Raw genomic sequence first — 13,676 nt, forward strand, 5'->3', positions numbered from 1 at the left:
CATGTGAACATCCAAAGCAAGAAATCAAAATGAACATCTAAGACAAAGTCAGCCAATTAACATATTTGTAAAATATTCGAGACAAATCTGCAAAAACATCAGAATCATATGAACTAGCACTATGCAACTAAACTAGATTTTCACACCCTAAATGTTATTGTCTATTATCATCTAAATCGTATATGTGTAATTTTACTTTCAAATTGTATTTGCAATATCAATATGGGATTGCAGGGTTAAAGTTTGAATCCTTGATAGGCATCCGCTGAAAATTAGCTTGGAGCATCCACCCAGCCAGACACATATGTAGTTTATGTAGGACTACAAAAGGGACATTCTTTTATAAACCATTTAATGTATCTTACATCATATGGATTAAATGGTGATGCTCAACAGCACTCTCTTATGTCACTTTTACCCATTACTAGGTTGATTGTAACAGAATATTTCAGTAATAAATTGCAAAAACTTTCACTACAATAATCCTTCAGTCAAACCTGACAATTTAAAATAGTCTTGGTATTTTGCTGACACGTTGAATGATATATTTAATATATAGAATTACAAAAACCAATACAGCTTTATTCTATTTAAGAGAATAAAACAAAGAAAGCAATAACCTGCAAAAAATCGACAAGTAATGCCTCTGCAGAAGAAATTGTGTTGATGTCATTAAAACTAAGCACCTCGATCAATGATAAGCATCAATGATCACCCAAAGTGGATGCGGTGCTATAATGAGGTGAATGATAGCTGGATATGCAACTATGCGTGGTATTCCAATCAACCTTGATTATTTTTTAATCTATATCCAGAAACATTTCCTTTTGGCTGACATCATGATTAATGATGAGTGGGAATGCTGACATTTTCCCCGCCCAATCCAGAAATATGCTGACTAGTTTTAGTGCAGCAAATAATGCCCCAGCTGAGATCAGCTAAGCTTTCCTTCTTCACTAAAAATGACAGTATAAGGACAGGGGTGCAAGATCTGTTTCCAAATACTTTTGTAAAATAATTTCAACAGAACTTGATGTACTGAGATTTTTATGTGGCTTAATGTCGCAATTGTCCCATTGCTTTCAACATGAACTGCTTCTAAAGAGTAGGAGATGTCAGTTGAAAGAGAAAAACAGACCTGCTATTTTTGTGAAAATTGCGCAATATCGCACTACAAAAGAAAATAAATGTGCATTACGTATCAAGGTGACCCTTAAAGAATATTGCTGGCCTAAATAATGTGTTAAATAATTCACTGTTATTTTTGTAAATCCATAATGGACTTCTGATGTACAAGCTTATTAATGTTTACCAACTTGTTTGCAATAATTCTGCTTATCAAAATAAGGAACATTGCTTCTGGCAAACAGTATTTTCTACTTCAGTTCCAACATTAATCACTTGCAGGGAATGGTCAAGACAGGTTAATGTACAGCAAAATACTGCGATTTGATCTGACACTTTATCTCCACCTCATCCTCAGGGGAATACTTCTTATTGAACAGTATAACAATCTTCCATTTCCTATACCAGTTATCCAGGAGCTTTACAAATGGAATTGGTCGTTGCAAGCCATTTACTGACGAATGATTGTAAACTTAGTGCAGTACACCTTGCCCAGTAAATTGACAAAGTCCATTTTACATGGTACTCTCATAGCCAATACATGATGGAGATAATCATCTCATAGTCCAGTCTGCAATGCCCTAGTGTGCTACCTAGCATTGTGTGCCTGCTCACCATAAGCTCTTCCCTATGTTGTTGAGTTCCTCTTTATACAAATAATATAATCTAAACTTCCCACAATATTCTTGGTCAATTGCATGAATTGGAGTATCATGACTCAGCTCATTATCTGTCTGTGGACATGTGCTTTGTGAATTGAATGATGTTAACAAAATACTTCACTATAACCCTTGACTAAGGCATCCCTGTTCCAGCCAAATCCAGACAACAGATGTGAAAGTACTAGACTGGAGCACACAGTGACACCCAACTTTAAAGTTTCTGCATTAAAATTAAATATAACAGGTCAAAAATGGTCCTGTACTTTTAACTTTAACAAATGAGCATCAGCAAAAACTATAAATAAATAGCATATTATGTAGTATTCCCAACTTTTACTTGGTAGGAAAGCTCTTTTTGAAACTAACAAATCCCAGACCACTCAAGCAGTCAACAGTCTAGGTGGGCAATTTCTCTCAAGTCCTTGTTAGGAAACACGTGACAATAGGCCAGAAACATTTCTCTCTTGCACCCCACACATTTACATGGGAGTGTGTGGACATGCTCCCAGAATGAAATCAATAATATGTTAATAACATCATAGTATAGAATAAAATCTACATATTCCACCCCATGCCATCATTTCCACATGCTCAGTTCAAAACAGTGTGAAATTTTAACCAATGTTTATTAGTCATCTAAATTGAATTTATACAGAGTCCACACTGGTTCCTGGAAACAAGAACAATATATCAAATATTTGGAATTTTCAGCCACTGAATGACTTCTAAACTAAAAAGACTAAAAGATCCCTAATTTGACTCTTGTTTCATTAGTTAGCTGATCTCAGATAGGCCAGTAATTGGTGCAACAATTAGGTCCTGCAGTTACCTAATGTATGTCAGAGTATTTGAAGACTACTGCTATAAGAATTTTCATTTCCAGAGATAAGGTACTGAAAGAGAAGAAAACTGGGCATGTGGCACTGAAAAGTACTTCTAAGTAAGCAAGCATGTGCACCATTAATTAATATTTTGTATCTGCTTCTGCATTTTAAATAATCAATGAAATGAGCTTGATAATTCTTTTGGCAATATCAGGATAAGTTCAGTTTAGTGCTGAGTAAAAAGACTACTAATTTGTACAAAATGTGCATCAATCTACTTTTCTTGAGTGTTTAGTGCTGGCAAGGAATGGGGAGTTGGTGAAGATAACAGCGAGTGAACGTGTGCATTATACAACTTGCAGATAAAAGAATAATATTTCTCCACTGATGTCAATGCAACTGACCTTCCATAGGTGTGTTTGGGTCCGGCCTGTTTGCAAACACCACATCTACATACTCCAACTGCAAGCGCTCAAGAGAAGCCTTCAATCCTGCAAAAACAGAATATATGTACAAATTTAAAATAGACAATCTTATGAAGCCTTATTCTGCTTGGAATTTTATGTTGTGAGAAAAATAAATACTGTAACTAAGGCTTTAAAGAACAAACTGATTATTTTGGAAGTTTATTTTCTTGTGGAAATGTCACGATTTGCAAAAATGGGCTAATAGAATAATGGCAGAAGTGGGTACTGCAGATGCTGGAGATTAGAGTCAAGACTAGAGTGGTGCTGGAAAAGCACAGCAGGTCAGGCAGCGTCTGAGGATCAGGAAAATTGACCTTTTGGGCAAAAGCCCTTCATCAGGATGAAGGATTCCTGATGAAGGGCTTTTGCCCAAAATGTCGACTTTCTTGCTCCTCAGATGCTGCCTGACCTGCTGTGCTTTTCCAGCACCACTCTAATAGAATGGTGGAGAAAGTGAGGTCTGCAGATGCTGGAGATCAAAGTTGAAACTTTATTGCTGGAACAGCACAGCAGGTCAGGCAGCATCCAGGGAACAGGAGATTCGACGTTTCGGGCACAGGCCCTTCTTCAGGAATGAGCAGAGAGTGTTCAGCAGGAGAAGATAAAAGGTAGGGAGGAGGGACTTGGAGGAGGGGAGTTGGAAATGTGATAGGTGGAAAGAGGTCAAGGTGAGGGTGATAGGTCGGAGTAGGGTGGAGGCGGAGAGGTCAAGAAGAAGACTGCAGGTCAGGAAGGCGGTGCCGGGCTGGAAGGATCCGGCTGAGACAAGGTGGGGGGAGGGGGGATGAAGAAACTGGTGAAGTCCAAGTTCATCCCCTGCGGTTGGAGGGTTCCCAGTCGGAAGATAAGACGCTCCTCCTCCGACCGTCGGGTTGTTGTGGTTTGGCGGTGGATGAGTCCAATGACCTGCATATCCTCGGTGGAGTGGGAGGGGGAGTTGAAATGCTGTGCCACAGGTTGGTTGGGTTGGTTCGTCCGGGTGGCCCAGAGGTGCTCCCTGAATCGCTCCGCAAGTAGGCGGCCTGTCTCCCCAATATAGAGGAGGCCACACCGGCTGCAGCGGATGCAGTAGATGATGTGGGTGGAGGTGCAGGTGAATCTGTGGCGGATATGGAAGTTTCCCTTGGGGCCTTGGAGAGAAGTGAGGGGGGAGGTGTGGGCGCAAGTGTTGCACCTCCTGCGGTTGCAAGGGAAGGTGCCGGGAGTGGTGGTTGGGTCGGTGGGGGGTGTGGATCTGACAAGGGAGTCGCGGAGGGAGTGGTCTCTACGGAAAGCTGATAGGGGAGGGGAGGGAAATATATCCTTGGTGCTGGGGTCTGTTTGGAGGTGGCGGAAGTGACGGCGGATGATGCGCTGTACATGGAGATTGGTGGGGTGGTAGGTGAGGACCAGTGGGGTTCTGTCCTGGTGGCGGTTGGAGGGGCGGGGCTCAAGGGCGGAGGAGCGGGAAGTGGAGGAGATGCGGTGGAGGGCACCGTCGACCACGTCGGGGGGGAAATTGCGGTCCTTGAAGAAGGAGGCCATCTGTGTTGTACGTATTTTGAACTGGTCCTCCTGGGAGCAGATGCGGCGGAGACGAAGGAATTGGGAGAATGGGATGGCGTTTTTACAGGGGGCAGGATGGGAGGAGGTGTAGTCCAGGTAGCTGTGGGAGTCGGTAGGTTTGTAGTAGATGTCCGTGTTGATTCGGCCTATCTCAGGCGACCGAATCAACACGGACATCTACTACAAACCTACCGACTCCCACAGCTACCTGGACTACACCTCCTCCCATCCTGCCCCCTGTAAAAACGCCATCCCATTCTCCCAATTCCTTCGTCTCCGCCGCATCTGCTCCCAGGAGGACCAGTTCAAAATACGTACAACACAGATGGCCTCCTTCTTCAAGGACCGCAATTTCCCCCCCGACGTGGTCGACGGTGCCCTCCACCGCATCTCCTCCACTTCCCGCTCCTCCGCCCTTGAGCCCCGCCCCTCCAACCGCCACCAGGACAGAACCCCACTGGTCCTCACCTACCACCCCACCAATCTCCATGTACAGCGCATCATCCGCCGTCACTTCCGCCACCTCCAAACAGACCCCAGCACCAAGGATATATTTCCCTCCCCTCCCCTATCAGCTTTCCGTAGAGACCACTCCCTCCGCGACTCCCTTGTCAGATCCACACCCCCCACCGACCCAACCACCACTCCCGGCACCTTCCCTTGCAACCGCAGGAGGTGCAACACTTGCGCCCACACCTCCCCCCTCACTTCTCTCCAAGGCCCCAAGGGAAACTTCCATATCCGCCACAGATTCACCTGCACCTCCACCCACATCATCTACTGCATCCGCTGCAGCCGGTGTGGCCTCCTCTATATTGGGGAGACAGGCCGCCTACTTGCGGAGCGATTCAGGGAGCACCTCTGGGCCACCCGGACGAACCAACCCAACCAACCTGTGGCACAGCATTTCAACTCCCCCTCCCACTCCACCGAGGATATGCAGGTCATTGGACTCATCCACCGCCAAACCACAACAACCCGACGGTCGGAGGAGGAGCGTCTTATCTTCCGACTGGGAACCCTCCAACCGCAGGGGATGAACTTGGACTTCACCAGTTTCTTCATCCCCCCTCCCCCCACCTTGTCTCAGCCGGATCCTTCCAGCCCGGCACCGCCTTCCTGACCTGCAGTCTTCTTCTTGACCTCTCCGCCTCCACCCTACTCCGACCTATCACCCTCACCTTGACCTCTTTCCACCTATCACATTTCCAACTCCCCTCCTCCAAGTCCCTCCTCCCTACCTTTTATCTTCTCCTAATAGAATGGTGGGCCTTGCACACTAAATGGTTTCTTCAAAATCACAGCATTATTTGCAGTTACAGAATCATACAGATGTACAGCATGGAAACAGACCCTTCGGTCCAACCCGTCCATGCCGACCAGATATCCCAACCCAATCTAATCCCACCTGCCAGCACCCGGCCCATATCCCTCCAAACCTTTCCTATCCATGTACCCATCCAAATGCCTCTTAAATGTTGCAATTGAACAAGCCTCCACCACTTCCTGTGGCAGCCCATTCCATACAGGTACCACCGTCTGTGTGAAAAAGTTGCCCCCGAGGTCTCTTTTATGTCCTTCCTCTCTCACCCTAAACCTATGCCCTCTAGGTCTGGACTCCCTGACCCCAGGGAAAAGACTTTGTCTATTTACCCTATCCAGGCCCCTAATAATTTTGTAAACCTCTATAAGGTCACCCCTTAGCCTCCGACGCTGCAGTGAAAACAGCCCCAGCCTGTTCAGCCTCTCACTATAGCTCAAATCCTCTTGGATGCGAGCATAAGAGGTACAGTTAGTAAGTTTGCAGATGACACCAAAATTGGAGGTGTAGTGGACAGCGAAGAGGGTTACCTAAGATTACAACAGGATCTTGACCAGATGGGCCAATGGGCTGACAAATGCCAGATGGAGTTTAATTCAGATAAATGAGATGTGCTGCACTTTGGGCAAGCAAATCTTAGCAGGACTTATACACTTAATGGGAAGGTCCTCGGGAGTGTTGCTGAACAAAGAGACCTTGGAGTGCAGGTTCATAGCTCCTTCAAAGTGGAGTCGCAGGTAGATAGGATAGTGAAGTCGGCGTTCGGTATGCTTTCCTTTATTGGTCAGAGTATTGAATACAGGCGTTGTGTGGTCATGTTGCGGCTGTACAGGACATTGATTAGGCCACTGTTGGAATATTGCGTGCAATTCTGGTCTTCTTCCTATCGGAAAGATGTTGTGAAACTTGAAAGGGTTCAGAAAAGATTTACAAGGATGTTGCTAGGATTGGAGGATAAGGCTGAAGAAAAGGCAGCATAATTTATTTAGCCTTTTGCAACTTTAAATTTGTTATCTTTGCCTGCACTCAAGGTAAGTTCTTATTTTCATCTTTCCTAAGGCTGACTCCATCCACTTTCTTTCTCATCAGGAACATGTTGCCTTCTTTTTAATGAAGATTCAAAATTTGATTTATTACTGTATCAACAAAGTAGCAATTACTGTTAGTGAAGTATCAAAGATTCTGAATATGTTCACATCAAATGAAGATTTCATACTTTAATATAGGAAGTAAACAATCTTTGATATAACAGAATTTTTGTACTAATGTAGTGTCCTACCTTCTATAATGTGCTTTCGGGACAGCCCTCGCTCAGTTTCTGCCCTGCAAGAAAAACACAAACGAGAAATGTGACATTATTCAAGGGTTAATTTTCAGTAATAAGTTTGGTTAATCCAGTTTACCAAGTAAGTTATATAATTGATGCATGTAAAATTTCGCTAAGGCAGGGCTGTAGAAATGGTAGACCTGTGTTCAGAAGCATTTTTCGTTTGGAACTTTAGAACCTCTGCTATCTTGAGTCACACAGATCAGTCCCATGTTTGGGTTCTGGTCTGTTCTGAGGTACCTGATCTTAGGCAGAACTGTAATGAAAGCGTCATCATTCCATTATAGGAATGAAGACTAAAAATCATTCAGATGGATGGTGATGTCCATCTGTTGTACACTTGAGCAAATTATGGAACCAGAAAGAGACGTGCTATTGCATAGTGCCTTTCAAGGCCTAAAAACATCCCAAAGCACTTCATGACCTAGCACCTCCAAATGTAATCACTGTTGTATTCTAGAATCAACAAATTGTAATAATCTGTTTTGAAATGAATACCATTTATCACACAATAACAATACTTCCCTCCACAATATTAAACTAAGACTTTTCTATACCCCATTCTGCATTACTCAGATGTATACAACTGTACCATTTCTCACTCTTTAGTTTTCTTCCTAAAAGTGATAGATAGTGAAACTCTGCAATAGATAAATTACATCCTTGTAGAATTCTGAACATTTCTACAACTGCTTTGAAGTGGAAACAACTGAAGTAATATTAGCTTGAATTTTGGTACTTTTCGGGGGAAAAATAGATTTTAGACTGAAATGGATAAATGATACCTCCACATGAGAAGCAACCTAGAGGCTAGCATCAGTAGAATTTCTTTCGGCACCTATGTAAACAGGAGGCTATGTTAATTAAAACATTCTAAGGCGGCTCTGGGAGGAGACAATGAAAAATAGAACTGATAAGACAGACAGCAGGACTGATTGTTTATTCCCTGGCTGGATGAAGGAGATCTTAACACATTAACATAAAACAAATGTCCCCTTTGTGTCTATTTGCTGTGTATGAAGGAAGATTGGAATATTGGTAAGAGGATGCTAATAGTATTAAACGTTATCTTAATGTTTCTGTATACTCCAGAGTTTTGCTTTGGTCTTATTTTGGAGGTAGATCTCTCCTTGCAATGCTCAATTAAAATGATTGTAAGTACTGATATTCAGTCATAGAGTCATGGTGTCATAGAGATGTACAGCATGCAAACAGACCCTTCGGTCCAATGCGTCCGTGCCGAGCAGATATCCCAACCCAATATAGTCCCACCTGCCAGCACCCGGTCAATATCCCTCCCAACTTTTCCTATTCATATACCCATCCAGATGCCTTTTAAATGTGCAACTGTATTAGCCTCCACCACTTCCTCTGGCAGCTGATTTCATACACATACCACACTCTGCGTGAAAAAGTTGCCCCTTAGGTCTCTTTTATATATTTCCCCTCTCACCCTAAACCTATGCCCTCTTGTTCTGGATCCCCCCACCCCAGGGAAAAGACCTTGTCTATTTAACCTATCCATGCTCTTAATGTTTTTGTAAACCTCTATAAGGTCACCCCTCAGCCTCCGACGCTCCAGCGAAAACAGCCTATTCAACCTCTCCCTATAGCTCAAATCCTCCAACCCTTGCAATATGTTTGTAAATCTTTTCTGGACCCTTTCAAGTTTCACAACATCGTTCCGATAGGAAGGAGACCAGAATTGCACACAATATTCTCCAGCAGCTCCAGCACAGTTGCTCCGCGATATATGATTACATGCCAATCATAGCATTGACCTCCAGTTCTGGAAGTCACTGTCGGGCACAAGCCTAGGAGGCCCAGGCACCTGGTAAGAGGGAATGTTGGTCGGCAGCAGTTGATTATTTAAAAATCAAGATAAAATTACCCTTACATTTTTCAATGCATGTTCGTAGATTGCTCATGCTGAAATCACATGTTTGGTCCCGACAATATTCTATCCATTAAAAAGACGTTTTGCAAAATTGTAGCATGTTCTACAATGATTACGTCCTTGTATTTACCGTTTCCTCTGGGACACCCTGGTCCACTCTCCTCCACTCCCCCACAGCCCCATGGCACCTTCCCACGCAACTGCAGAAGATGCAACACCTGCCCATTTACTTCCTTCCTCCCAGGAATATCCAAGGGCCCAAACATACCTTCCTGGTGAAGCAGTGCTTTACCTGACTTCAATCTATCTAGTCTACTGTATTAATTACTCACAATGTGGTCTCCTCTATATCAGGGAAAATAAAGTGTAGACTGAGTTACCACTTCACAAAAAAGCCTATGTTCTGTCTGCAAAAAAGAACTTCTTGTGACTGCCACTTCAACACACCATCTTGTTCTCTGTGTCAGGCTTGCAGCAGTGCTCCAGTAAAGCTCAGCGCAAGCTGGAAGAATAGCAGTTCATTTCCTGCTTGGGAACTCTGCAGGCTTCTGGACTTGATATCGAGTTCAATAATTTTAGGGCTTGAGATACGTTCCCCCATGTCCATGCCCCAGCCCCCAAACATCAGGTCTTGTTAACACATAGTCTGCTATTAAACACTACCCATGGGTAGCCACCAATAGTTCCCATTAGCAGCCATTCATTCTTCTAGACTGACCGTAATCCACTCCTTTGTCTATCCAACTGTTTGAGTCATAGAGATGTACAACACGGACACAGACACTTCAGTTCAACCCATCCATGCCGACCAGATAACCTAAGTTAATCTAGTCCCATTTGACAGCACTTGGTTCATATCCCTCTAAACCCTTCCTATTCATGTATGCATCCAGATATCTGTTAAATGTTGTTATTGTACCAGCCTCCACCACTTCCTCTAGCATCTCATTCCATACACGCACCACCCTCTGCGTGAAAAGGTTGCCCCTTAGGTCCCTTTTAAATTTTTCCCCTCTCACCCTAAAACCATGCCCTCTAGTTCTCAACTCTCTCACCCCAGGGAATAGACTTTGTCTATTTATCCTATCCATGCCCCTCATGATTTTATAAACCTCTGTAAGGTTACCCCTCAGCCTACAACGCTTCAGGGAAAATAGCCCCAGCCTATTCCGCCTCTCCATATGGCTCAAATCCTCCTACCCTGACAACACCCTTGTAAACCTTTACTGAACCTTTCAAGTTTCACAACATCCTTCTGATAGGAGAAAGACCAGAACTGCACACGCTATTCCAGACTAACTAATGTCCTGTATATCCGCAACATGACCTCCCAACTACTATATTCAATAAAGGAAAGCATACCAGACGCCTTTCTCACTATCCTACCGACCTGCGACTCTGCTTTCAAAGAATAATGAACCTCCGCTCCAAGGTCTCTTTTCAGCAACAATCCCCAAGACCTTACCATTAAGTGTCTAAGTCCTGCCCTGATTTGTCTTTCTAAGATGCAGCACTTCTCTGTCTTTGTGCCAAATTGCAGCTCATAAAGTCATAGAGATGTACAGCACAGAAACAGACCCTTCAGTCCAACTCGTCCATGCTCACCAGATATCCCAACCCAATCTAGTCCCACCTGCCAGCACCCGGTCCATATCTCTCCAAACCCTTCCCATTCATATACCCACCCAGATGCCTTTTAAATGTTGCAATTGTACTAGCCTCCACCACTTCCTCTGGCAGCTCATTCCATACACGTACCACCCAGTGACTGAAAAAGTTGCCTCTTAGGTTTCTTTTATATTTTTCCCCTCTCACCGTAAGTCTACGTCCTCTGGGACTCCCCAACCCCAGGGAAAAGACTTTGTCTATTTATCCTATCCATGCCCCTCATGATTTTATAAATCTCTATAAGGTCACCCCTCAGCCTCCGACGTTCCAGGGAAAACAACCCTAGTCTATTCAACTTTTCCCTATAGCTCAAATCCTCCAATCCTGGCAACATCCTTGTAAATCTTTTCTGAACCCTTTTAAGTTTCACAACTCTTTATAAAGATTAGTTAAATCAGTACATCTGAGGACCACACCGGTGCCCTACCAGTCCTGCATGCCTCAAAGGTCATTCAAGTCATAAAACACGGAAACAGTCTCTTCAATCCAACTTTTCCCTGCCGACCAGTTATCCTAGCCTGAACAAGTCCCATTTGCCGGTGTTTGTAGTTAGTCTTTACCAACCAAGAAAACTGGAATATATTAATTACATTTCTGTAAAAAAAAACTAATTGTAGTTAAATATTGGATTACATACTTTCCACCCCAGAAGATTTTAGTAGTAATGACAAGGCTGGACCGTCTGTAAAGAGAAAACAGGACATGGCATTAATAAAAGTTAATTGGTCAATTCAACTTTCTACGTTTTATAAACAGTACTGCAAGGCTAACAAGTTAACAATATTAGTTTATTCTCTAACTCACCCTCAAAATAAATGTTCGGTTTAGTTTTGGAAAATAAACAAATTTTATGGAATACAGGGAGAACTGGCCATTTGGGTACAGAACTGGCTCAAAGGTATAAGACATAGGGTGGTGGTGGAGGGTTGTTTTCAGACTGGAAGCCTGTGACCAGTGGAGTGCATCAAGGATCGGTGCTGGTTCCACCACGTTTTGACACTTACATAAAATGATTTGGATGAGAACATAGGAGGTATGGTTAGTAAGTTTGTAGATGACATCAAAATTGGAGGTGCAGTGGACAGTGAAGAAGGTTACCTCAAAGTACAATGGGAATCTGATCAGGAGCGCCAATGGGCTGAGGAGTGGTATATGGAGATTAATTTAGATAAATGTGAGGTGCTGCATTTTGGAAAGGCAAATCAGAGCAGGACTTATATACTTAATGGAAGATCCTGGGGAGTGTTGCTGAACAAAGAGACCTTGGAGAGCAGGTTCATTGCTCTTGAAAGTGAGTTGCAGATATATTGGATAGTGAAGAAGGCATTACTTAAGCTTTTTTTTTTATTCGTCAAAGCATTGAGTATAGGAGTTGAGAAATCATGTTGTGGCTGTACAGGACATTGGTTAGGCCACTTTTGGAATAGTGTGTGCAATTCTGGTGTCTCTCCTATTAGAAGGATGTTGTGAAACTTGAAAGGACAACGGTGTTGCCAGGGTTGGAGGTTTTCAACCATAGGGAGAGGCTAGGGCTGTTTTCCCTGGAGAGTGGGAGACTGAGGGGTGACCTTATAGAGATTTCTAAAATCATGAGGGGCATGGATAAAATAAATAGACAAGGTATTTTCTCTGGGGTGGGGGAATCCAGAACTAAAGGGCATAGGTTTAAGGTGAGAGGGGAAAATTTAAAAAGGGACATAAGCGGCAACTTTTTCCACGCAGAGGGTGGTACGTGTATGGAATAAGCTGCCAGAGGAAGTGATGGAGGCTGGTACAATTACAACATTTAAAAGGCACCTGGAGGGGTATGGGCCAAGTGTTGGCAAATGGGCCTAGATTAGGTTAGGATATCTGGTTGGCATGGACCAGTTGGACCAAAGTGTCTGTGTCTGTGCTGTATATCTCTAAATGCATCAACTTTCTCTATCAGAGGATGGAGATGTTGTTTGGTACTCGAATCAAAGAATTTAAGTATCAAACGCTATTTTAGCTCAGATATTAACTTGCTAAAATTACGCAGAGGAAGTTTTTAGAAGCTCATTTGGGCGTTTTTCATGAAAAATGCTTATCATAAATTTTTTTGTTGCAAGTCATTTCAATTTTGTACCTTCCTGCATATAGCGCGGTTGTGAAGTCAGTGAGTCGTGTGCTTTTAGGTCTCTGCTAATACAAACAATCCCAGAGAGGTCCATGAGGCCACTGCAAGGCAATTCCTTTTTCTATTTGTTGGATTATTTTGGGGAAATGGCTGGCTCCTGCTCTGATTGACTAAAAATCCACCACATGAAGTGTAAATCTTTCAAGTAAAACACACATTCATTGATCTTCCTAAATTTAATATGTCTAGAAACACATTTAGCATTTGAGAGCCAATCAACTCAGTTAATTATGCATTTTTTCCAATTGCAAACAAAATATTGGAGTGGGGGAAAAGTTGTTACATGCACTCTTGCCATGAGGTAACTATTGTCACCTTTGTTCTGCCTTTTCCAATGTCAACTATCAAAATATTATATTTCTAAGCTTCAAACATTTATGCCAAAAAATGTGATATAATTTCATTAGGCCTTAAAGACTAAAATGCAACATCATTTTGGACAAATAAACTCAGTTTCAAACTGACAAGTTAAAATTACCTCCATCCTTTTTTCTTAATGATACTTCCTAATACAATTTCTGCCCTGAGGAACAGGAAATAAAGATAAGGTTAAAAACATTATACAGAAAACATTAAATTACTGCATAGTGGCTCAGTGATTGGTGCTGCTGCCTCACAGTGCCAGGGACCAATGCTCAATTCCACCCTCAGGTAATTGTGCAAACTGCATACAGACATTCTC

General features: G+C 43.0%; 1 protein-coding gene across 11 annotated transcripts in view; it reads right to left on the minus strand.

The window, feature by feature from the left end:
* The window catches only part of kcnab2a (potassium voltage-gated channel subfamily A regulatory beta subunit 2a), a 281,823-nt gene that overhangs the window by 32,509 nt on the left and 235,638 nt on the right, over positions 1–13,676 (minus strand). For all 11 annotated transcript variants that reach the window (XM_043675966.2, XM_043675967.2, XM_043675969.2 and 8 more), the window contains 4 exons: positions 13,473–13,517; positions 11,474–11,518; positions 7,224–7,267; positions 3,016–3,102 (listed from right to left, as the gene is read on the minus strand). In XM_043675966.2, coding sequence (XP_043531901.1) covers positions 3,016–3,102; positions 7,224–7,267; positions 11,474–11,518; positions 13,473–13,517 — 221 coding nt within the window. The remainder of the gene's footprint in view (positions 1–3,015; positions 3,103–7,223; positions 7,268–11,473; positions 11,519–13,472; positions 13,518–13,676) is intronic.

The sequence above is a fragment of the Chiloscyllium plagiosum genome, unplaced genomic scaffold, assembly GCF_037043375.1.
Source record: "Chiloscyllium plagiosum isolate Xiang-an unplaced genomic scaffold, Cpla_swu_hap1 HiC_scaffold_37, whole genome shotgun sequence".
In the NCBI taxonomy this organism is placed as follows: Eukaryota; Metazoa; Chordata; class Chondrichthyes; order Orectolobiformes; family Hemiscylliidae; genus Chiloscyllium; species Chiloscyllium plagiosum.